Source organism: Gadus macrocephalus, chromosome 19 (assembly GCF_031168955.1).
Source record: "Gadus macrocephalus chromosome 19, ASM3116895v1".
In the NCBI taxonomy this organism is placed as follows: Eukaryota; Metazoa; Chordata; class Actinopteri; order Gadiformes; family Gadidae; genus Gadus; species Gadus macrocephalus.
This window is the reverse complement of record NC_082400.1, coordinates 6,964,324-6,990,784: the sequence shown is the minus strand read 5'-3', so window position 1 is coordinate 6,990,784 and position 26,461 is coordinate 6,964,324. Positions and strand designations below refer to the sequence as shown.

At 45.1% G+C, this 26,461-nt stretch overlaps 1 protein-coding gene across 3 annotated transcripts; it reads left to right on the top strand.

The window, feature by feature from the left end:
- The first annotated feature begins 936 nt into the window (after positions 1–936).
- Positions 937–25,977, top strand: ehmt1b (euchromatic histone-lysine N-methyltransferase 1b). Of its 3 annotated transcripts, none has more exons than XM_060037944.1 (26): positions 937–988; positions 7,688–7,778; positions 9,422–9,933; positions 10,306–10,516; positions 10,726–10,874; positions 11,422–11,574; positions 11,794–11,862; positions 12,125–12,230; positions 12,541–12,672; positions 13,060–13,346; positions 14,042–14,283; positions 14,929–15,150; positions 16,142–16,224; positions 16,504–16,610; positions 16,906–17,028; positions 17,637–17,738; positions 18,055–18,159; positions 18,598–18,752; positions 19,801–19,971; positions 21,100–21,244; positions 22,336–22,413; positions 22,666–22,781; positions 22,988–23,074; positions 23,195–23,273; positions 23,563–23,738; positions 24,072–25,977. In XM_060037944.1, the coding sequence occupies exons 1-26, from the start codon at positions 968–970 to the stop codon at positions 24,253–24,255; spliced, it is 3,906 nt and encodes a 1,301-aa protein (XP_059893927.1). In that variant the 5' UTR covers positions 937–967; the 3' UTR covers positions 24,256–25,977. The 3 variants fall into 3 exon arrangements, with proteins under 3 accessions (XP_059893927.1, XP_059893930.1, XP_059893928.1); XM_060037947.1 differs by lacking the exon at positions 937–988 and adding an exon at positions 1,008–1,319; XM_060037945.1 differs by lacking the exon at positions 937–988 and adding an exon at positions 3,371–4,520.
- The last annotated feature ends 484 nt before the right edge of the window (positions 25,978–26,461 follow it).

Genomic DNA, 26,461 nt, shown 5'->3' with positions numbered 1-26,461 from the left:
GTACTATAAAAACACTAGCAACTTTTTCTGAAAGGATTTTATCTGATCTCTGCCTATATAATGTGTTTTTAGAAGAACAATAAAAAAATAATTACAAAAAAATATTTATTTATATATATTCTCTCAGATAATAATATTGATAAGAAATACATAAAATCTGTTCTCAAGTTTAAAAGTTGAACGCCAAACCTCCCATACTGTAAGAACATCTTCCACAAGATAAGCATTGTGTTGCTAGAACAGGGATTTGGTTTTGATTGAAAGGAAAGTTATGAAAGAGACTATATTATGAACGAGGTTACAAGGTGTAACTTCATGTGTGCATTCTCCGAGGTCTAAAGGACGAAGACACTTGGACCTGCAAACAATACAGAGAGGCAAGGAAGGGTTGTTGTATATATTCAATCAACTCCCACATCTATGAAAGTGCAAGCAAGAACTTGTATTTGTTATAGCAGTATTGAAAGCATGAAACAGCTATAACATGTGAATATTAAAGGATCATAGATCTATATATTTATAAAAGCAGTTTAGCTTATGACCACCATAAACCTGTTGTTTGGAATACAAACTGCTCGTGCAGCACTAGGCAAGATATGTAGGCCTATATTAAATATAATAATACATTTAAGATGGGGGAAATTGTATATTTATCTATTTCAACTGAGTCCAACGTTATTTGATGAGGTCCAAATCAATGTTTTCTTTCATCAATAAACTGACAAGCAACAGACAGCCCTCTGTTTAAGTTGTGAAGGGCAATTCCTTTGTTTTTTCAGGTATTAACGACCTGAATTTTATTGAATGTGTTTAATTCGCATGGCTTATTACATTTTCTAACATGATATTTACCAATGCATATTTAATGCATCGCCCCAAAAGAAATGTAACACAGGTGTGGCCTCTCGCGGATGCCAGAACGATAAAGCTGACGTTCCTCGGTGGGCGGAGCTTATGTCCAGGCACCATGGATTCGGTAGGATCCGAGGTGAGTACGAGACCCTTTTACCACCGGTTTGAGAGATAAATCACCCGCTTACTTTTCCCGAAAACCAAACCGGGTTTGTTTTGAATACGGAGTCGGTGGTTTGGAGTCCGTGTCTTTCGTTAATTGAACCCCGAGCAACACAGAGCCGATTGCTTTTGTGTTGGACTGGAGGGCAACTGAATGTGTGCAGGAAGATGCTGCACCCGGGAATCTGAATCGGAAGAGGTTTTAGTCTTCAAAAACAAACGTTGAGTTCTCTGAATGCCCGTTCCGGGGTCCCGTCAGCCATCCACCTCTTCCAGCTCCAGCAGTAGTGGGGAATAAATCAAACGTGCATGCGTTTTGGATACATTTTTGTTTGATGTGTGTACAGCCTGTGTTATTGAGGTGTTGAGTCGGCAGGACTTAGTGGCAAAGATGTATAGCTCAAATGGTTAGCTGCCTACCTAGTTAGCCGAGCCGGCTCACTTCTACCATAGAGCGATATTGTGACTGTTGAAGTTATTATCTGGTTTAACTACTTATGGTCCGAATAACGAATCAATGGGTTTGACCGGGGAAGCCTTAACGTCAAGGTACACCAGATCAGCCCAGAGTAGTATGGCATATGGCACCACTGGCTCAGATCCCTGCTATCTCTAGTAAAACATACATCGTTTTGAGATTTCGGTTTCGTATTGTCTACAGATTAATTATCTTGCTATGGCTTTGTGTGTGGGTGTGTTCTGAAGGAATGTAAAAAAGAGCGCGTTTTGTATTGTCCAACCAAGTTGCTTTGTTGTGGCCAAGTTGGACTGCATGAGGAGCGAGAACGTGTTCGTTTGTTGATGTGAGGAACTGGTGGTCCGGTTGATCATCCTGTCTGCTGGGCAAACCTATGTCTTATCATCTGACCCATCATCTTATTAGCATTGACTAGAGCAAGACGCTACTCAGCCACGACTACTCTTTATTTCGTAAATATAACCTCCAATCTAATAAGCATCTGGATACTTTTTGAGGATATCATTTTGTAGGCTATGAGGTTTCTGCAAGTTTCCCCCAATGCTGTGAGTTATGTGTAGGACAATTAGGGTTTACCCATTATAAATAAAGTTGAGGTAAAAAACATCAATGCATCCAGTTTCGTCTTATAAACAGCCTCAACTCAAAATCGAGTCTTCTGATAATTCGATAGATTGATGATATGTATTACCCAGATGGAAAAAATGGAGAAGGGCGAGAAAGTATCACTAGGCTACCTTCTATCCGAGCATTGATCTATGGAAAAATACATTTGAAATATAAAGTACAAATACAAATGTATAGTTCACTTTAATATAAAAACGTTCATGCACTGGTCTGTTGTGTACGTTCTGCAGGTTCCATGAGACAAACACAAACCCTGGCTGTGACTCCCTCGTCATTCAGGAAGTGTAAAACATGTAGATGGCTCAACCGCCATGTTAAAGCAGCAGTATACCTTGCTTGCAGACTCCGTTATAACTATGTTTATTTTACCAACACTATTTCTCCAATGTTGGTTTGGCAAAATAATTCTTAATGACATTTGAAACCCAGTGAATGAAATGCATCGGAGAATCCCTTGCATGTCCACACTTTTTGTCAGGAAGTAAAATAATAACTAATTTGAATTTATGCTTGAGGAATTTGCTTAATGCACAGCTCAGCTACTATTTAGTAATTTAGCGGAAGCAAATCTAAAGTCCAACCTATTGAATTCAGAAAAAGCAAGTATGAGATAAGCATCCTGGTTAAGGATGCCTACGGATTAGACTCGGACATTTGGGTTCGAAACCTGAACCTTTCGGCTGGGAGTTAAATACCCTAACCTTAGACAATACTGACATTCTCTTAATGTGTTGTGCCTTGCATTGTTTTAAAAATGAATGATGCCATCGTTTAAATGATATGGGGAACTTTCTCCTCTAAACGTAATTGTGTGAAAACCTGATCTTGGATGGGTCTTTTGGCTCTCCAGGTCAAAGATCTCCTCTGTCCACCACGACACATTTGGTTTTCCCCCCTGACATGGAGATGTGTGTTGTCTCCAAAGACTCCACTGTGATGTCTCAGCTTCCCTGAGAGCATTCATCCAAAGTCAGCCTCATTTGTCGGATTGGAATACAAGCTCACTTATCATGACCATGACCGAATCCAAAAGTGTTCAGTCTTTTCCTGATGAAAGTCAAGAACTTCATCTACTTGCTGTAACCAGAGACGGCTCAATCATCATTTATTAACTTATTTTTGATGACAATGTAGGCAGATCCTTTGGGGGAATTCTTTGGGTTACTGAACCCTGGAAAAAGTGGCAATGCTCAAAGAGGTTCTATGATCTTTCTAATTGTAGATAGTGTTCATAGGTGAAAGAAGAAATTGCTCTTTGGCCCTTCCTGATGAAATGCAAAACCTAACAAAATCTCATTTACTCCATACAAGCTAGTGGTTGCATTACATGTCTTCTAAATTACTTTTTTTTTTAAACTCTTTTTCTATTGGGTTCATGCAACGTACAATATTCAAATTAACGCTATAAATGATGTATTAGGGACTTAAAAATCCATAAGTACCTTCTTACCAGTAAAAAGATGTGTTGGTGTTTATCCTCAGAATCAAGAATATTTTTCATGGAAGATGTCAATGCACCGCTTTAACAGAATTCATTTAAATACCTCAATATAACTATATTCGGCATAACATGCTCTTCTTTTGTTCGGGGTTGACCGAACAGGACTTGGCAAACTACAAAGAACCAGAGAGCACTGAAAAAAGAGACAAAGTATAAATGATTAACCGAGAATTAACTCCATACACATTTATCAAGGATTGTCATCACTTCCTACTTGAAACCGACCAACCCTGTTAATCAGGAATAGTAGCTTACCCATACTTCTTAAATCTAATTTGGCAACAAATTTGCTATTCCCCTCATGATTAAGTTTAATAGTCTTAGAGATTGAGAAGGTTGCTTGTAATTGAGACACCTTACTGGTTTCTTCCTTGAAGGGCTGGCTGGCTTTGACATGTTTTGTTTTTTCACCCTGAGGACAATAAAAACATATTTCTACTGTCAGGACAGAGATCTACAAAGCCTTCTTGTCCACTCAGGGCTTCCGTAGCTTCTCTTGAATCATCAACTCTGGATTTAGTGTGTCCTCCTTCACGTTTTTTCATCTTCCCTCCTTCGTACGATCAGCAGCAATGTCTTTTGAGTAAGAAAAAAAGGAAAAGCATTTGGAGAAAAGATGGCATTTCGTTAGGCGCCTACTGAGCATGCTCGGGGGAGACGGTGTTGGAAGACAGACTCACCAGGTCACATGACCAGCAGGATGAATGTGCATGCAGGGGAAGAAAAGGAAGAAAAGGGAGGGAAACCGATCTGCTCTGAGGCTCATCATGGTCTCTCACTCTTCCACTCTTCTTCTCGCTCTTCCCTCCTCTCACTCTCACTCCTGCATGTGCACTCCGACACCCTCTTCCTGTCTCTGACGCGCTCTGCTACTCAGTGGAGGCCATGAGAAGAAAGCAGGTATGGAGTCTCCTCATCCTCCATTGAGAGGGGAAGCGTTAGCCCCATTACTCTGCTGGCTTGTCAGGGTCTCCTCTGGTGGTGCAAAGGGCTGGATTCTGAGGCTATGGGTCTGTGGATGATGTCTGTTTTTGCATTGCCGTTTTAGGAACAGTATTTGCTTTCCTAAGATTTGTAATTTAGGAAAGCAAATACTGTTTGTAATTTAGGAAAACATACATCCTTGTCGAACCTGATGAGCAGGCCATTGTTGCAGTGATAATTGCTGTGGGCCTTTCTGTTCCTGAGAGCAAAACGCTGTCAAGTGTCGTTTGAAGGGATTCGTAGCTTGGATTTGGTTGTGGTTTTTGGAAAGCAGTCAGCCACTGTGTCTTAAGGGCAATGAAGGCCGGAGTACAGGAGGGAACGAGGGGTGGCTGCATGCTCTGTGGACATCTGGAACCATGCCCATCTGTAGGATTGCCTCACCTGAGATCCTCTCTTGGGTTACCTCGCTCTACCGAGCTGCTAGTCCCTTCGGTCCGTCTTTTCCTCTCCTGCGTTCCCGTGTGTCTTCTGAACCTCTCTCGGTCTCCAACCCCAGGAATGAAATTATTCCGGTGTAACATACTAACATTTCAGAAAGTGTAAAAATAGGGAAGGGCTTTTCTCTGAGTCTCTGCTGGAAGCACTGTGTTTTCAGTAGATGAGGGGCATGAGGCACCAGTTCGGTTCTCTCAGACTGAACCTTCACTTTGATTGAGGATAATGCAGAACAAAAGCAGACGCCATTAGTAATACAATTGAGATTGGATGGAAATGATGTGGGGAAACTCTGTAGGGAGACTGTAATGGCACGCCTCCTCAGGGTAGTGGTCAATGATCTGCCTGAAGGCTTCCTGTACTGTTTCTCTCTCGTCTCGGTGTCTGAATCATGCAGGCTGAGTTTAACCCGCAGGGTTTCGGCTCTGTGTGAAAGGTTGACTCGGTGTACATGCATGTCTTGTGTCATGCATGTTTGTAGCCTTTCAGACGGACGTAACCGGACTAACAGATGGGCCTAACCCGGGGAGACCCAAATACCAACCCCATTTAGGGTTCTCAGTCTGTCCATGGTGTGGGCATTATTTAAACGTTTTTTAAACTTGGATGTGATTGCCATATGTCATAATTAAAGCGCTTGATATTTCAACGTAATCTACACAGGCTGTTGGTCCTGTCTTTTCTCGTATTTGTTTTGTCAAGCACCGCATTTCTATCTAGATACTCCTAACACTCCTTTTATGTGAATGCTGTGCCAACCAAGGGCTATCTGCACAGATGGGCTTGGAGTAGAACTGAAGCTACTTTCACTATCCCATGTAACCTAGTGTACCCAAGGCCTTTTATCGGTAATCTAAGGGGGAAACCGGTGCAACTCGCACAGCAGGTCTGTAAACACTCTGGTTAGGAAATGGCGGAGATCTGCAGACAGCTCTACCCCTCCCCCACCTCTTCTTCTCTCTTTCGTGGGTACAGTTCCTCGGCCGGCCACTAGGGGGAGAACAGGGGAACAGTGGTTTCCTGTATGACTTTCTAAAACTCAGGAGCAAAAAGTGAACCTTGCATGGGTTGAATACATCCAATAGAAACCTTTCACCAGATGAGCCCTGTTGCCGGTTAGATGTCCATTGACAAGGGGACTCTGGATTAGACCTGAGCTGAAAGCTCTTGTGTTCTGCCTGTGTGAAGGGCATATCACTACTCTATTCTCTCTCTTGACTGAAAGGCAGGTTGTCACTCTCTCCTATGCTGTGTATTTCCAGGAGCCTTGGTTTGAATCATGTTCAATGAGTGGATTGTCTGTTTTGGACTGTAGAGCAAGAGGTTCCCTATCTTTCAAGCAGCAGCAGCAGCAGCTAGACTCGTTGCGCCTGAATCCCATTGTAAATGCCTCTCCCAGATTTGTAATTGTGCACCCTCTAGTCTTAACTTTTGACAAATATAAATCGCAATACATGTACAATGTCTCTGAAAGAGTCTTTGGGAAGCTTGGGACTTAAGACGAGTTAAGCCAGGAGATGAAAATATAGGGACGGAAACCGACAGCAATGCTTGTACTGCATTGAGGCCTCAGAGAAAGTCCTGGTTTTGTTGGAGAGGCGGCTAAATAGGATCAGAATAGGATGTTTAACCAACACATTTCCAATTGAACATTCTATTATTTTTTGCTTTATACAGACTTGATGAAGGAAGAATCTGTGGTATTGGGCTATTCACATGTTTGAAGTGCACATTGGTAACTCAAAGCAGGCCTTACGTTTTTAATCTTTGCATATATGCTCAAACTATATTGTGTTATCGGTATCAAAGTGTTCTATGGTTACAAGGTAAAAAAAAAAGTGTTTGTAGAGAAATATATAGGGTCCTGTAATTCACTGGTATTATGCATTCAACATTCAACCTCAAATGTTGAACGCAACCCCAGGTCACCTGCTGTGTAGCACTATTTTCTAATGTAGCATTGAATGCTAAGGCACCAGAACATGCTTGGTACCCTAAAATGCTGACAAATGAGTTAAATAGACCCTTCTTGCTTTGAACATTGGTGCTAACTAATGATTGTAGAAGTAGACTGATAAGATCTACTGGCTGCTTTGACAAACAGGAAGAACAAAACGTCAGATCAGGATGTGTGCGTAACGTGCGTCTGGAGGTCAATGCTTCCGCGGGGCTAGCATGAAGTGGTCTGCTACTGGCAGGAGAGCAGAGGTGCTTTACTGCCTGACAGTTGCCATGGTTATCAGGGGAAGATGATGGGGAGACTTTTAGTTTTTAGATCAGCCTTTCGGATGTGCCTCTTCCTCTAAAGATGAAAGGGGGAACTGGTTATGGTTGACGGTTAAGGGTGTGCTTTAGAAGCAACGGAGGATCGGTTCCAGTCGGTTGTCCATCGGTTATTTTTTTTTCAAGTGACAATGGAAGTACACCTGGCTCCTTCTCATTTAGTTCCTTCCCTGTGGTTATTATCACATTGATGAAACTGCTGAAACAACGTACGTGTTATTTTTATTTACTTACTCATCGATTTGGCCCCAAGCAGGCTTGATCTGACTTGTTCTTTAAATGCACTTTTTTTTTTTTTTTTTAACACTGATGCTTATTATTCATGTTTGCTCATCTTTTTATTTTATGACTCTGCCTTTCAGCCAACTGGTCTGGCCAAGGGTGGTGTTGGCAAGGAGTCCTCCATCACAGAAGAAGAGATGGAGCCCCCAGCTGATGGAGAGATGAGGCTTGGTGAGTTGGAAATACCCTTCTAGTCCGAGACCTTCAGTCGTGGCTTAAAGCTGCTCTCTAACTGTGTAACTCATTCACTGCATAACTGTACTACTAGGCATGTACTATGTTCAGACTATGTGCGTATCAGTGGAGGCTTCTCCATTTAGGAGAGGGAGGAAGATCCTCCTTAACATTTTTGAGAATAAAAAATGTCGATTGTCTACATTAATGAATTAATGCCCCTAAATACGACTACTTCAATGCCTATGTATGTTATGTTAGTTTCCCTGGGTAAAGGGACATTAGCACCCCCTATCGGCCTATTGACAATTAGGGCTTGTTCCCACTACCTCCGTCCGTCGGCGCACCTCGTTGACTTTGCATGGGGCGCTCGCCAAATGCATTGTGGGTCCGTCCGTCCATTCGGCTCCGTGGGCTGCGTCAAAAAGTGGAGAAATGTTCAACTTTTCAGGCAGCGCCGGATCCGTCGGCCAATCAGATCGCGGTTATGCAAATACACTCCACGCGTTTCCTGGATCCATTTTGCAATAACAAGCAGGAAAAATCCGCCGGTTATATTTTTTTAAAGAAATGCGGAATGATAGCATTGTTTTTAGTCAGATGGCCGAGGGCGTGTCTGACGTATGGGGGACTAGTCTCTGTAGACGCATACTGCAGCCAATCAAATCGCTTCCTGCTACAAAGCCGATGTGTGGATATAAATACAAAAGATGACACAAACAACAGGTGACTAAAAACAAGCAGGGCTACCCGGGGCCGGCCTGCGGAGCCCGGGGCCGGCCTGCGGAGCCCGCGGCCGGGCAGGGCTGCCGGCGGCCGGGCTGCGGAGCCCGCGGGGAGGGTTGACTTGATCATAAATGAAGTCCCGCAATCTTAATTGCCTTAACACCATGACCAACATTCTGAAACATCCATTAACATCCACATTTGCCTCAAACAATGTTAGGCTTGTTGTTCTTTTAATTGTTTGTTAATCTAAACGTTCTGTTTGATATTGTGGAAAGGATGTTGGTGAATGATTCAGAGCATGATGCATTTTAAATGGCATACTTTTAGTATTGTGTCTGTTTTTCTTAAAATAAACATAGCCAAATTACAACCAATAGCTTGAGTCATTGAGGGCAATAATAGGCCCAATGATAAGCCCAGATTTTTTTATTTAGTTTTAAAAATCAAGAATAGGCCTGATTTGACTAATTGGCTTTGCATCCTTTCCTTCTGCCTTTGTAGTCCAGTACATGCTGCCCACCAGCTTTCAAAGTACAATGCTGCCACCGGTGGATTTCTATCAATTCACATAATTATCCCATCCTGCTATTTTTTAGTTCTGCAAAACACCCTGAAACAACTTGAGTGTCACATACTTATGCCACAATAGGCCACTATCGGTGCAAGCAGGCCAATGGCAACCAAGCACGCAGTCCTTCCTCCCAAACCATAAAAAACACTATCCGCCAATGGTGCGTATGTCTTTCTTTAAAGCTGCCTTCACATGCATTTTAGGGGGGAATTCCCTGTAGTGATTGAGCCAATGGGTTGTGGTTGGGCAACTTCATCGTTAACAGAAGTGCTAGCTTCAGTGCAAACATGTTTAACGAAAAAATGTCTTGTGTCAAAAAGTAATCGATTGTATCCAACAGGGCGAGATCACGAGGCAGCTAGCAGACTCTCCCCATCTTCCCGACCCGAGACCTTGCTCAACGGCATGGAATTGGACCACGGACCCAAGAGCGCGACCCACTGCTTCTCCGCCGGCCCCGTCTCGTTCATCAGCGGCAACGGAACGTCCCACCTGGTCGCCCCTCACGGCTCGGTCGTCGGCAGCAATGGGTTTATCCTGGACAAACGGGGTGGGGGGGGTTCAACCGATGGCGGGATTTCCCCATGCAGGACTAACTGGCTCCCCCCCGGGGCCACGCCAACGGCACACTCTGCCAAATCCCCCCCGTCTCCCGTCTCCCCCGGCCACGCAAACAGCTCGGACGCCTGGCAGAGCGACGGCGACGCTGGGATCGCGTCGGGACGCCGGACGCCAGAGACTACAAACGTCCCGGGCCTGGCCGCCACCTCGACCGGCACTCCCCCACCGCCCGTCACTATCCACAGAGCCCGCAAGACCATGTCCCGACCTGCTGTCAGCCTGGCGCAGAAGGTAACCACAGTGCAGGGATAACCAGGCCTGTAGCTGCACCACTAATGGATAGTGTAGGGCGTTCTACTCCCAAAGGTCTGCTGCAAGACCGTTTCCAGATCTGCGATCAGGTCGCAAAAGGTCCGCTAGAGATTATTAGACCTGATGTCAATGATGCCAAGCACCACCGTCTAAAACTAAAAGAGTAGGAAAATAAAAGTGGAGTCAAAGTCCATTGAGATAAGGCCAGGATGGTCTAATGGATAGGATTTTCAGGGTAATGGGGTCCAACCAACATGTCCGCAGCCTACATATACCCCTACCATTGAGCGAGGTGTCTTGCGATTCCAACCCAGTGACCCTAAAGTTATCTTTGGTGTCCGTCCTCTGCAGCTTCTCAACAGGGAACGGAGGGAAGCAAACTGTGTGAGGCCGGAGGTCGAGAGCGTTGAGATGGACTCCCACCTCCAGCCTTCCCTCCAGCACCAGCTACCTCAGAGCCCAGAGGAGACGACTCCGTGTTCAGCCCCGACCACCTCCTCTTCCCCGGCCACTCCTTCACCACAAGCGCCAACCACCTCCTCCGAAGACAAGATCCCACTGGGTTAGACTGCACCGTCTAGAGCACGCACCACAGCACCACAGCACCACAGCACCACAGCACCACAGCACCACAGCACCACAGCACCACAGCACCACAGCCCCAAAGCCTCCCTGGGTTCATAAAGACTGACACTAGGAATATTCCGATGGCCGAATACGACGAGAGTGCAAGTATCGTTAAATCCTTTAACTTTTGCATTCTGTTTTCAGCGTCTCAGGCCGGGGTGTGGAACTACCGCAGGAAGAAGAGGAAAATGGGCACCTACACCCTCATTCCAAAGAAAAAGAGGCGAATCATGAAGCAACGGTCGATCCGGGAGATGTACAGACGGATAAACAAACCGGTTCCCAATCCCCAGGTCTTTGCTTCTGCTGTTTAATACGTTTGCATGAGTTTATAGCTACTCACACAAAACAGGTTTTAGATGAACAATCCTACATCTGATAAAAGCTGAGCTCAAAATCAAACGAAAAGGGCGTTCTTCTTTTTGCTTTTCTTTTAAATGCGTAATTTACTATCAACAGCAAACACAAACTCAGCAATCATTAGTAAACTATTTAAAAAAGGGAAGCTTTGAATCAAAACTGTCCAGTCGGCTTAGGCAGTTACTATTTTTTTATGCCTTCATACCCTACTGACATTTCCCGGGTATACGGTATCTGACGGTATTTGTGTTAAAAAAGCTAGAGCTGAGCTGCTGGTGATAGAAGTCATTGTAGCATGTATGACGTTGGCTAGCCTACAATGCTGTGTCTTGTATGCAATTAGCCAAATTGCAAAGGTTTTGCTCTTTTATTCAGCCATCATTATCTATTTTGTCCGTACTTGAATGTCAGTACATTCTTTTTTCATTTTCTTTCTATTTAATTATTTAATGCGTTTGAATTCTTCTCTCCATCTGGTAGCCAAAGGAGGAGAAGGGTTTGAATGGAGAGAGGATGGAGAACTCTGAGGACGAGTCTGAGGAGATGTATGACTGGGATGAAGAGGAGCAGGACGAGGAGGAAAATGGCAAGAGCTCCCAGGACCTGAGCAGCACGTCTGAGCCCGTCTCTCAGGTTGGAGCAAAAAATACATTGGTTGTCTTGATAAGTCACCACATTTCACAATGTTGTGAAATGCCTGGTTCTCAGTTTTTACAAGCAGTTGACTCTGCAAGGTATAATTCCATGCATTATATTTCCTTGCTTATTGAGGCCTGTGTTACTTTGTGATATGAATCTGCATTCTGCTGTGTCTGGTGTTAACTGTGTGTTTTCCTTGGTGTGACACAACAGGGGGAAGACCAGGAGACTGAGGATTCAGTGGAAGAGGAGGGAGAGGAAGACGATACAGAGTCAGACTTGGTATGTTCAGACTTCTACCTGGCATCATTAGAGCCCTCTACAAATGATACTACTTGTGACGCAATGCTCCCAATGCTCAATGGGAATGCGTCCTGAGTATGGCTTGCACCATCTCTTAAGGGAGTCAAATGCTAACCCTTTCGTGCTGTTCTACCATGGTATTTGTCACTCTTGTAATGGGACACCTATTTTGAAGGGGGGTTCTTAGGTTAACCATCAGATGGCACTGTGCTTTCGTTCAAATGATTAATCTCGACCTCAGAGCTCTGAATCCAGTCAGAAGAAGAAGAAGATGCTGAAGAAGAAGATGAAGCCAGACAGTCCCTGGCTAATACCATCCAGGATATTGAAAAAGACTAGGGTCAAAGGTAATGTTTTACAACTCAACTCTCACAGTTTATGAACAACATGGAGGATTTGGTTCTTGGTTGGCTTTGGGTTTTTCTACCTGAGAAGCGGACCTACTTGCCAAAGAAGGATTTTGTCATCAACGATGATTGGAATTGATGCTTGTATATTAAAGGTTGTGTACTTTTCTAGTCTAGTCATTGTGTATCCTTTGATATATTTAAGATTAATGGTTGGTAGTGGTGTAGTTTGACGTCTCCTTGGCCAGAGGCCTTGCTCAACGGCACAGAATTTGACTGTGGTTGACCTTTTTGACCTCTTTCCTTCCAGGACCTGAAACCCAAGCCCTGTCCCAGGCCTCATCCCTGGCCCCGGCTGACTCCCTTAGAGGGTACACCAAGATCCTCCCCAAGCCTTTTCACCCCAAGGTCCCAGAGAGCCTCTTACCCTTCCAAAACGCTGGTGAGAACCTGCTCCAGGTCCTCTGATATACATGCAAAGGGAATGTTTACTGTCTGTAGTGGCTGATCTACTCGGCGCATCAAATCTACTCGAAATCAACACAGAAATCTATGTGTACCATCTCTGTCAAATTGGACTCTGGCCAAAGTAAATCCTAAGGGTTTAGATCAGACGTATTGTGGCTATGGCAACATAACAAGGGTTGGGGGATGATCCCAAATTAGCAACACTCACCAGCTCGTTACTGGCATGTATCTGGGTTCACCTCGGAATACAGAGCCTTTTTAAAGACAAGACAGAATGGTAAAGATACATGATGTGACACCTGTCACTGTAGTGCGACACGTCCTGAAGGCCTACCCCGTACCCCCCCCCCCCCCCCCCCAGGCGTCTCCAGGTCGTCCGCGGTGGCCGACTGCCTGGCCCAGGAGATACCGCTGTGCAGCTGCCGCATGGAGACACCCAAGAGCCGCGAGATCCTCGTCCTGGCGGACAGGAAGTGCATGGCCACGGAGAGCGTGGACGGCCTGCTGCTGCGCTGCCAGGCGGCGGTGCTGAAGCACGAGATGATGCGGCCGGCCAACACGCTGCAGCTGCTGGTGCTGTGCGACGACCACCGCGCCGGCATGTTCGAGCACCAGTGCTGCCCCGGCTGTGGCTTCTTCTGCAGGGCCGTGAGTAGCGCCGCGTTTTAACCTGACCCCTGGCAGACCCAGGGCTACGATGAGCTATGAGGACTTGTACCACGCTTTACGTGCTAAATGGGCCACTCTCAGCTCACCTGGAGTCATTGTGAGTTAGCCATTTAATAGGCTAGCTGCTAGCGCAGCATAATAATGCGTTAACCTACGCATCCGTGTGTCATTGCGACAGCCAGCCCGGGGGTAAAGATGTCCTAACCCCTTCAGCATTGCATGTGCTAAGTGGTGCTAATGCTGATGCTCCAAAGCTGGGGTTGCGCCTGGGAGGGTTTGTGTGTTTCGAGGGTGGAGTGCGTTATCTTGGAGGAGAAGGAGATAGGGCTGTGTTCAGGGTCCAAAATTAGCATCGGCCACCAGCCAATGGCTGATGGATTTAACCATTCGGCAGGTAAAGTGAAATGCAGGCTTACATGTCAAAATAACTGCCTGGCCATTTAGGCAAGGCAAGGCAAACTTCACAACAATGGTTATGAGACCTAGGTGTGTTGCAACTTGTGAACCACAGTTCTAATGTATTGCATATTCTGAGAGAAGAAGAAAACAATCCAGAACCTGCTTATAAGGTCTGGAACGGAGACTCGGACAACAGGTGTCTTTTTTTTAACCCAGTCATATTTATATGTTTCCATAAAGTTCTGACCATGGACTTCTCTCTGCTCCCGTCCCAGGGGACCTTCATGGAGTGCCAGCCGGACCTCAGCATCTCGCACCGCTTCCACCGGGCGTGCGCTTCGGTGCTGAAGGGCCACAGCTTCTGCCCGCACTGCGGCGAGGAGGCGGGCAAGGCCAAGGAGGTCACCATCGCCAAGGCCGACACCACCTCCACCGTGGCCCTGGTGGTCCCCCAGCACCAGGGGCCCCCCACCCCTGGGGCCCTGGAGGGCCGCGCCGACACCACAACCGCCGACGGGTAGGTTGGTGGAGACCGGGGGGGGGGGGAACGCAGTCGTGTTCATGGATGTGGCTGTTCATATCTGTGTGTTTGGTCTAATTGGCCATAATGGTTTGATTGGTAGAACTACAGTTTCAGAATGAGGACAGGTTTAAAGAAATCTTGTTAACTTGGCAATGCATAACATTAATCTAAAGGGGGTGGGTGTGTGTGTGGGGGTGGGTGGGGGTGGGTGGGGGTGGGGGTGGGTGGGTGTGGGTCGGTGGCTCCGATTGGTTATCATGACTCTGCCTTAGCCAATCATAATCGCTTACCCGGTCTCCTCACTAGCAGTTTGTGTGTGGAGCCAGGGGTGCGTTCGTATACGCTTATTTTTATTCAATCATTTCATAGTAACGCACCGCATTTAACGTTCAGTAACGGCGTTGTAACGACGGAAACAGTAGTTAGTTAGATTAGCCCGTTACTAAAAAAATAACGGTGTTACCTAACGCTGTTCTTCTTCTTAAGTTTCTTACAGTGCAGACATTCGTCTTTTATATTATTGTTATGATGCAAAAATCCCAGAGGATCTACAGGCTTATTTCACTTTAAAGTATTACCTCTCGGATGTAGTTGGATAACTGGGATGGAGTTGACGGTTCTCTTGTCCGGTCCTCCCAGCTCATCCTCTCTGGTGCCGAGTGCTGAACCTGGAGGCAGGGCAGACAGCTCTTTGTGCGTGGGTCCAGGAGACGGTCTGGACCGCTCCGCTCCCCCTGGTTGGCCCAGGATGAGACCACCTCTGGCTGGACCAGGCGTGGTCGCAACTCCCACGGCCGGGACCCCCCTGGGACCCCCCAAGGACACCCTGGAGACCATTCTCCAAGCCCTGGACATGGAGAAGTACGGATTACTGTTATGGAATATGAACAACATCAATGATTACAATGGTCCTTGTCTTGGCAATTTCCTTTAACAGATATTGCGTCTAGGACAGATGAGATTTCTTAAGGCAAAAAGCACACCACACTTGTAGAACATGTATAAGCTAGGTTTAATGCATGCATACATTAGACTCCTCTCTAGCAGAGTGAGTCCATAATACAGTTTGACAGAGTTATTTATACAGTTTCAGATCCTTCCCACATTGCAGATGTCAATAATCAAATCAAGTCATGTTAACCCATGTTCTCATCGAGCAGAAGAGTGCCCAAGAGGATGTCCTATCCCAGTGTTTCCCCCAGCACTGTATGGTTAAGGCGGCCTCCTTAACAACAATAGGGCCCCGCCTTGACTACCAATGTATAAAAAAATATATCTAATTTTTTAATGCATATATTTTTAACTATCATGCAATAACAATGTACAAAACTCTCGTAGGGAAAGAAAACATATTTACATCAGGTACAATAAAAAAGATAAATAATGCATCGGTAATACTGTGCACAACAATAGTCGTGCCATGAAGCTTTTTTAATGGTATTGAAACGGCGGCATCAGGAGGTTGTATATATTATTGCACACTGAAACCCTCGGTGAAGACTGCAGGGCTACGAGACCCCCCCCCCCCCCCCCCCACCCCCCCGGGTTTACATTTAGATGCCACTGAGGAACGTAGGACAGATGACCAGAGCGCAAGGGTTAACATTTTGACGACATCACTCACTCCAACGGGGAGGTGGCTGACCCAAGAACAAAGGTCAATACGTAGACAACACTGAGGAAAAGCAAGACAATACACAGAATGAAAAACAAAGACTACCGGTATATGATTAAAAGGTAGCAAAACATATGATTTTTCCATCAAATCCTTCATCATCAAAACCAGTGTGTGGGTTTTTGTATACGTTGTTGTTATTGTTGTTATAAATTAATACACTTTTTCTTCAACCAGGCCAAAGAAATTGCGGTTCCATCCGAAGCAGCTATACACCTCCGCCAAGCAGGCGGAGCTGAAGAAGGTGGTGCTGATGTTGGGTATGTTGGCACCACCTCCAAGTAGTCTGAATACATTCTGATCCCAAAGTCTTGCCAGTTCTCCAACTCATACGGGCTAGGGTCTGACCCCACTTATTCTGGTCAGTGGGGTCAGAGTAGCACCGGCTAGGGTCTATACTATCTCGTGACAAAAAACGTGTTGCAAGTCCGAAATAGACTGTTTTCAGGTAGACAGAAATAGTCTTGACCACTTCTTCATCGCACAGACCGGTTTCTTACTTCCTGATAAAGTTCTCCCCTTCTCTCTGTATGGCACAGTGGACGGCATCGACCCCAACTTCAAGATGGAGGCGCAGAACAAACGCACTCCGCTCCACGCCGCGGCCGAGACGGGGCACGAAGAGATCTGCCACATGCTCGTCCAGGTACAGCTGGCTGAGGGCTCACGGATCATGAAAACGTTTCTCTAATGACTACCCAGGAGATGCCGATTCACAGCAAGACGCAACATATAGTCTCATGGAGATAGTCAATTCTGTTCAATATTTATGGTTGAAGTTTTACTGTTTGAACTAATTGAGATGGTAAAATGATTTTATATTTGGTATGCACACGCATGGCATACAGCATGCTATAATAACTGGGCACAGGTGTTTGTTTTCATACATATAGTCAGTCCCTCACAAAGCACTGCTAAAGCTGTGCCCCCTGTGTGTCCAGGCGGGGGCTAACCTGGACATGTGTGACGAGGACCAGAGGACTCCCCTGATGGAGGCGTGTGAGGGGAACCACATGGAGACGGCCCGGTACCTGCTGAGGGCGGGGGCCAGCGTCACACACAAGGTACCCGGGGGTCTCCAGATGGGTCAGTTGACATGGTAGCGTAGGCGCCCCCCTCTCAGGCAGTCACAGGGTGGGGGGGATGTCCGAATAGGTTTTGGGAGAAGCGTGATGCAAACAGTATACACAAGGCCTTTTAGGGTACTTGGTGTAAGAATCAGAAATTCCTTCTCATTACCGCCCCCTTTGGCCTTCAGGGAACTGCAGCCTGGTCAAGCTTGCAAATTGAGGGTTGAGACGATGGGACTGGCGTTAGGGGATATAAGCGTTTAAAAATAAAAGTTATAAAAAAATCTGACGTTCATGACCTTGTCCCTTTTTCCCCGGGAAAACTGCCCACTTCAAATAACATAGAAAGCTGTTCTAGCAATGGAGAGAGAGACAGTGAACGTGTCATTTTAAGTTCAGTTACTTCCTGTTAATATATTGTTGGTTTAAAGTAATTTTATGCATGTGAAACCCTACACTTCAATAATAATTTCCAGAAAAACTATCTACACCAGCCGTAACCATTTACAGGAAGGCTTTTAGACATGGGCTATTCACGTACCGGTACAGATTGAAGGCGTGAGCGTTTGTGGTTTAGCTGTTTTTGACTTGTGGCTCCTCAGGACGTCGAAGGCTTCACGTGTCTCCACCTAGCGGCGAAGTCGGGGCACTACAGGGTGGTGGAGTACCTTCTCTCCACCCAGCTCATCGACATCAACTGTCAGGTACGCACTTTCAACATGACACAATGGGACTCTGAACCTTCCATGAACCCACGAACACTGACTAGCAAGGTTCTGTGTCTGGAACTAAATCTTTCAATTGTCTTTCTTTTTGTTCTCCTTGTTATTTTTGGAGAATCAATTTTCTTAGATAATCAAGATCAGAAGTAATTCTCATACCCATATTATTTACATTGTTAATTTTTTCATCATCATTCATTCCTTTTATTGTCTTGGTATCTTTTTGGGTCCCCACCATTTCTACCGTTGATATTCTGATTCTAATTCTTCCATGATATTTCCAATGCGTTTCCTCCAGGACGACGGTGGCTGGACGGCTATGATCTGGGCTACGGAGTACAAACACCTGGACCAGGTGAGGCTGTTGCTGTCCAAAGGAGCCGACGTCAGCATCAGAGACAAGGTGGCCATTTTAATCCCTTCATTCTAGACATGCATACATTTTATGCTTCCTTGCTAAATACAGGTTTTGCTGTTGACATACATTTGTATATTATTTTCTTATAATTTAATAAATAGATACTTAATTTTTCTTTTGCCAGATGTTTACAGTTTTTTGCCTTTATGTTTGCTATTTTAAAGCTTAAATCTTTTTTGTATGGACATATTGTGGCTCCTGTGATTTTGACGCTATACATGCATACAGTTATGGTTCATCCTGCTATCTATCCATGGTAGTCATACCGTTCATATGAAAGTCTGCACAATGTATTTCCCCGAATGTCCTGATTCCCACCAACGTTGTCCTCACTTGCCCTCCACCTGCCTGCGATCGGATGTGCGTGTGTATCTTGTTGTACACCATTGATCAATGAAAATACGGCCGTGTGTCCCCTGTCAGGAGGAGAACATCTGCCTCCACTGGGCGGCGTTCTCCGGCAGCGTGGAGATCTCCCAGCTGCTCATCAAGGCTCACGGAGAGCTGCACGCCGTCAACATCCACGGGGACTCGCCACTGCACATCGCCGCACGCGAGAACCGCGTCGAGTGTGTCATGTGAGTCTTTATTTAAAGGAGATGTATTATGACGTTTTCATAGCAAGTAAACATAGTATCTGAGTTCCAGAAAACATGTTTTTGATGCCGTTTGCTGGAAATAGCTTTTAGGAAAAAGAAATCTCTCCTACCACTATTCCCCTCTGTTTCAGTCCCTTCAGAATGCGCTGTTTCTGGTGTCTGTAGCTTTCATGCAAATGAGCTGCTGCCCATTGACCAATGAATACAACTGTATTTGAAATTCGCCAAAGATCGTGGCATCATACCTGTCTGGAAGCCTCTCAGACACGATCAAAATTACTATGTTGAAGATCGTATAAGACGATCAAAAAAATCGTCTTATACGAAAAAAGACGATAAAAAAATGTAATCCAGTCAGGGGCTGTCAGAGAGTGGGCCGTGGATTTAGCGCTACTTAGCGTATATATTTATCGAGACATTTATGGTAATCGTTCTACTACACGTGGTCATTACACTGTCAAGCTGTCATTTTCTTAATCCGTATTCACTCAGTCCCAGCGCGGCCTACATATCTCCATTTCATTAACACTTCAATCCATCACACATTATGTTCAATGTGCATTAGGATGTTGCTCAAGGGTTTGGATTGTATAAGGAGGGAATATAATGAATTGTGTGTTTTTATTGATATGATATAATTAAAAATTTCAGGTATTTGTCTTTTTTTATTTTTATTTGTCTTAATTTTTTTGTACTGGGCTAATAGCAGAAACCAGACTATGCATAGCGCTCACTAAATCCAGTCAGGGGATGTCGATCACCCTGTGTTACTTTGTGGACCCAGAAGGTTACAGTCGGCCACAGTGCCTTCTTTTGTTTGTTTTATTTTGTTTTATTTTCAATGTTTAGGCAGAAGCTTATTTCCACCAGTCCTGCCTCGCTGCTAAGTAACTTATCGTTGAAAGTCTAAATGTAACGGGGGGCCAAAGGAATGTCGCCAATACACCTGATTAGAGGCGATTCAGTCCCACAGTCCAAAGCATCCCATAATATTAACAACCAAGCCTGTTTTCTTGTTCTCCTCCAGGTTGTTCCTTTCCCAGGGGGCCAACGTATACCTGAGGAACCGCGAGGGGGAGACGCCCCTGGACTGCTGTGGCCAGACCTCCAAGGCCTGGCTCTGCCTCCAGGACAACCGCAGGCAGAGGCAGGCCCTGAACAACTGCCCCCCGGAGGACACCCAGAAGGTCCTCAACAGGTGGGTCCCTTGAACTAAATTGATGGATTTAGAATTAGAAAATTTTGCTGCGATTTCGGCCAAAGCGCGCTTGCTAACACGCTGCTTGCTAACACGCTGCTTGCTAGTGAGGGCTTGCTGGTGCTCACCTCTGCTGTAAGAATGCAACTGCAAGGATTAAAATAAAATGTTTCCAGCCTTGGTCTTGAATGATCAGCAATAACAAAACTTTCCACCTTTGGGTTTGAAGATGTCTAAGATGATTTTGAAGACTTTTTTGGGGTTTGTTCTGACCTGCCTAGAGGATCTACTGTTGGTATAAGAAGGAACTATTTGTCCACTTGTGAATTAAATGTTCTGGTACCAGATGGCTCCTCATCTCCAGACATGCTGTCGCGTCTGGTCAAAACACTCTGGCTTCATATCCAATCATTTATAGTTTTCTATTCAATATTTGTACGGAAAACATTTTGTGTTTGCATGGCCTGCTGACAAGCCGTTGGGGTCACTGTGAACTGCGTGGCCCAGGCCAAGAGGTTCATGCCCATGGGATCTAGAATCTTATCCCTTAGCAACAAGCTGCATATTTTCCTAGACCCTTCGAGGACCATTGTCCTTCAAATCATGCATACTTCTTATGTTCAGTTTCCCCCCCTCTGTTGCAGGAATGATTAGTTAGACACATTATTTTCTCTTGCTTGACATGCATATACAACATTAACATACCACAATTATCTGTTTCTGACAAACTATGTGTAGCAAAGGCTGTTACTACACGCCAACTTGGTGGCTGTCACACTCCACTTCTTTTGGGCTCCTCCAGACCAAAGACACAGGGGGGGGGGGTGGTGTTAAAAATCAGGTTCATTGCAAAGGTTTGTTAATGAACATGGCAAGGGTGCTCCGCTGCCATCCAGGATATCGCCCCAGTGTGTGGAGATGGCTGACTGATGACTGACCTCACCCAGAGCTAGACTCAGCCAGATGAGGTTGCTTAAACCAGCCATCATCCACACACACTCCCACTGTCCACACTATAAACTATACTTTTCTTCAAATAAGATTCTATGAATACCGATATATATGACGACGGGCTCTGTCAAATCATAACGTCCTTCTAACCACGGCCACTTCCTGTTTCCTGTGCAGAGATGTTGCCAGGGGACACGAGAGGGTTCCCATCCCCTGTGTCAACTCTGAGGATGGACAGACGTGTCCAGAGAACTACAAATACATCCCTGTGAACTGCGTGACCTCGCCCATGAACATAGACCGCAACATCACACACTTACAGGTGAGCTTAACTAACACACAACCTCACACATACCTACAGGTGAGCTTAACTAACACAACATCACGCACTTACAGGTGAGCTTAACTAACACACAAACTCACACATACCTACAGGTGAGCTTAACTAACACAACATCACGCACTTACAGGTGAGCTTAACTAACACACAAACTCACACATACCTACAGGTGAGCTTAACTAACACACAACCTCACACACTTACAGGTGAACCTAAATAACACACATCACACACTTACAGGTGAGCTAGACCAACACACAACCTCACAAACATACAGGTAAGCTAGACTAACGCACAACCTCACAGATTGAAGGTGAGCCGGACTAACACACATCCGACATTTAGAGTTGAGCTAGATTAACGCACATCATCACACACGAACAGTTGAACTTGACTAACGCACATCTCACGCTAATGCGTGAGCTAGAGTAACACCCATCACCAGATTAAAATTGAGATGGTCAGACCCAAGCACTTACTGTACTGTACACGGCATACAATGTGCAGTAGTACGCCTAGGTTTCACAACAGACTCTATATTCTGTAGTTTGTCTAGCACTGCCCAAGGCCAGAGAACAGAATCTATTTTTTTTTTCAGAATCTATCGGCTAATAAAATCCAGTAGCAGTCGGGCTCTAGTCCAGACACACCCCTCCCCGACCCAGCAAGTGCCTCTTTCTCATAGGGGCTCGTCAGTCAGGTGGTTCCTCAAGTGGATCCGAGTCGGGGTTCCAGACCAAATTGCCTTTATATGACCTATTGCACACCTCTCTGTGCCCACTTAGTTCCCAGGCCCTGGCTCATTCTCCAGTGGAATTGGGATTGACTGGTTATTGCACATTTTTCTATATCCCTACCAGTCTGCCTTTTCTTATATAAAAAACAAACAAACATACAATAGGTATCTGCACTACTCTGTGAACACCTAAGTACATTGATTTAAGGGATGATGAAGCTTGCATCCAATTCCAGTTGGTTTAAAGAGGAACTAATTACTTCAAATCAAACAACCTGAACAATCAATTTTAATGACAAAAAAAATCACCAATGCTGGTGTCTTCTTGCCCCCACAGTACTGCGTATGTAAAGAGGACTGCTCATCCAGCGTGTGTATGTGTGGACAGCTCAGCCTACGCTGCTGGTACGACAAGGTGAGGAGCACTATCGGTGACTATCGGCCTGTGATACCAAAGTCCCAGCCAATGAATTCTCATTACTCCATAAATCTAATGGAGCTACTATTGTGCTTATCATAATGTTCTGAAATAGGTTAGCAGGTAGCGGTTTGGCGTCCGGCCCAACAATCTTTTACAGATAAAACTCGTTCTTCCGTGCTTCCTTCGACAAGGAGCAATGTAGAACTGAAGTTGTGCATTCCTACATTGTCCTTTTTGGCCCTATAGGCTGGCCGTCTGCTGCCAGAGTTCTGCAGGGAGGAGCCCCCCCTGATTTTTGAGTGCAACCACGCGTGTTCCTGTCGGAGGACCTGCAAAAATCGCGTGGTGCAGAACGGACTGAGGTACATCTGAACTTTGCAACAGGAATGCTCCTTAGACTGCAAACTATGCACGTTAAACGCTCAAAGTCCATCTCACACAATCCCATTCCATTTCCTTTTTGCGTCATGTTCTCTGGGTCCCCTTGTTTGTTGTTTACGTCATGCAAATCCAGAAGGTCCACTTTGATGGATTTAACTTTTCATTTAATGAAGTCATTTGTTTTCAGGATCAGACTGCAGCTGTTCAGGACCCCTAAGAAGGGCTGGGGGGTACGGGCGCTACAAGACATACCGCAGGGCACTTTTATTTGCGAGTATGTTTTTGTATTTATACATTTATGTAAAGCACAATAACTCGAACCCTACTTTTTGAAGTAACTGACGTAAATCTGTCCATCACTGATTCACTGTTAATCCTAACTGTTTTCTCCCAGGTATGTGGGGGAGATAATCTCAGAGGAGGAAGCTGAGATGAGAAAAAACGATACCTACTTGTTCAGCATGGACAACAAGGTACACACAGTCCTCATTGCAATTGATTGATATCACCTTCCTTTATGTACGTACTTCTGTTTCTGGATAGCTTCATGGCAGTTTTATCCACCAGATGATCGCAACTGCACCTTGTTGATGTGTCTGTGTTGAGGTTGGCACAATCAGCGGTGCTTCCACACGACTTAATTCCAGTTTATGTCGCTTTCCCACTCTCCTTTTGCTGTCTCTCAATCTTTCACCTTTTCTCGCTCTCGCTCTCTTCTGTCTGTTTTGTCTGTTTTCGATTCTCTCTTCCACACTCTCTCAGCCAAAGGACGTTTACTGCATCGACGCCCACTTCTACGGGAACATCAGCCGCTTCATCAACCACATGTGCGAGCCTAACCTGTTCGCGTGTCGGGTCTTCACCAGCCACCAGGACCTGCGGTTCCCTCACATCGCGTTCTTTGCCTGCGAGAACATCAAGGCTGGAGAAGAGCTTGGGTAGGGTTTAGAAACCAAACGAGGATGGTGGGGGTGTTCACCCATCCCTACTGAAAGTTTCTAGGTTCATTGGGTCCGCCAGTCGATCTTTAAACATCCTTAAGCTAGATGCCATTTAATAACAAATGCCCTACACTACCATAGTGGCTCCACAGGACCTCTATCTTGATTATTCCCTTCACCTTCCATAGAACGGATCCAAGTTGATCGTTTTTAATAGTATAATTTAAATTGCAGCCATTCCTTTGATCTACTTATGATGTTCTCCACAGTTCAGTAGGTTTGTACCGTGCCTTTCACTCAGGTATCTACTCTGTTCCCCGGCCTTCTCAGGTTCAACTACGGTGAACTCTTCTGGGAGGTGAAGAGGAAGCAGTTCAGTTGTGAGTGCGGCTCTCCGAAGTGCAGGTACTCCTCTGCGGCCTTGGCCCTGCTGCAGGCCGACAGCACGCCGGGCGACCGGCAGCAGCCCAGCACTCTGCCCGACACCAGCTCTTCCCACGGCCCAGCCACCTGAACCCCCCCTGGAGAACCGGGGGTCCACCTCGAGATCCACCATCTAGCTGGAGGACCGGGCTACACCCGAAGAAGCCGTTTCTACCTTGAAGATCCTGGATCTATCTGGAGGAACCGGGCTATACCCGTAGATCCTGGTTCTACCCGGACATTCTCGGTCCACCTATAGAACCAGGCTCTAGAGATAGTCTCGAGAACCTTGTCCTCACTCGTCGAACCTGGGTTCCACATAGACAACTCTACAACTTGGAGCTTAAAAACTTGGATCCCCACACGAAGAACAAACTGCTCCCTGTAGAAACTGTCCGGTTCCCAAGCCTGTTCTGCCGTGCTCACCACCAGCCACATTTATATGAATAGACACTCACCCATACATACATGAATGTACATGAATACATGTGTGTACTTTCTGACTCACACAGTAGAACATGAATACATGTACACATACATACACACAGATGGACTTCTTCACTCGCAAGACCTGTACAGTCAGCCTCTTCACCCCCCCCCCCCCCCCCCCCCCCCTCTGAAAATGATGGGCAATTGCCACAGGACTGTCAAGCCCATCCAAGACAGTGACGCACACAATCACATGCACAATTCACTTGTGCAGAAATGCACCACTACTTCACCCTTCAAACTTGTGTAATATACCATTAGGGGGCAGTACAGACAAGCAAACCTAATCTATCTTTTTTTGTCAAATCCATAGATTTTTTTCAAAAACCTTTCTTGGGAGATGCATCTTTTTACCGTGATTACAATAGAAACTTTGTCCAAATTGAGTAAATCTATTTTCTTGTGGCCACAATTATGAAATTGGACGTTCAGAGAGATGGCATGTTTTTGATGAAGACGAGACAAATGGATGGGAGCAACTTGGTAGACGTCTATAGTTAATTAGCATGTACCATTCCATCTAGAGAGCCCTAGTCCTAGTGCTTGTATTCCTGAGTTTGTCTGAAGAAAAATGCTCTGAACTAGTCGATTTCAAAGATAAACAGTGGACTTCGAGTGGAATTGTGGAATAATGAAAAAGTTGTTGGCAAAGTTATCTATGCCTACTTCAGTTTACTGAAAAAAAGTAGCCTCTCAGAAAAAACATACCATTTAACCAAAATGCTGGATATGTTTTCAACAGGGGTTCACATTCTGCCATGGTATTAGAACATCATTTTGATAAAAAATCCTTTAAACTCGCCCCTGAAAATCAAGGTGTGTGGTGCTAACATTTTTGATGTCTCTTTGGCTATAGTTGGTGAAAAGGGGCATCTCGCTACGAAATATCAATTGACAATAAATATCAATTGACGGCAACCAATAGTTCTTGAATCAATAACTTTGCAACCGTTTGATCCCATTCAAGCAGTGATGAGCATGAAAAGGTGCTAAAGAAGCATTTTCTTTGGTTTCCATTTTATATTTTACTCAAGTGAATATAGATGTAAAATAACGTTTTGTATGTTACCAAACTCTTCATTTTTTTTTTAACCTGTAGTTACTGTAGTTGGCCTGTTTTTAGTTATGTTAACAATGGCCAACCTCTTTGTGTCTTCAAATGGTATTAGTAAAGCAGTGACTCTTGTGGAATTGATTGCAGATAGACATTTAAAGAAAATAATTAATAAAAAATGCACTTCGGTTTATGTTCTGTTACATCTCTGGATCCTGTACCTATCATCTAATTAGTTGTACCTTTTTCAATAAATTTACTACTAATGCATCGATTGAAGTTGTGATTACTGCGATGGCCTCCACAATGTTTTGATTCTTGTGTAATCCTCGACTTCTTCTAATTAGTTGTGGTTTTATATTCAGGGCTACCTGCATTGTTGCACAAAGCCCATTAGAAGAAGGATTATGCCAAACAAAGTAGTGCTGTAGTAACTATAATATAAACAGTTTCATGTTTGCATTATCTGGAAGGTGATTTAAACGGCATGTGGAACTTGTGCTCTAGCACAGCAGAATTTACATTGGATGTGTTAATGCTGATGCTGTCCGACATTATAGTGGTCTCACAGCTCTTTTTTTACCCTGAGAAGGATCACTGAAGGATAAAAATACATTATCCTGAACCGACCCATTTAATATAAAATCTCCTGACATATTAGTTTTGTTCCCCATTATAATACAAGTGAACTACACACCCACTATTTAAGAAACTGGATCTCCCAGCCCATAGTCTACTAAGTGGGTCTATACAC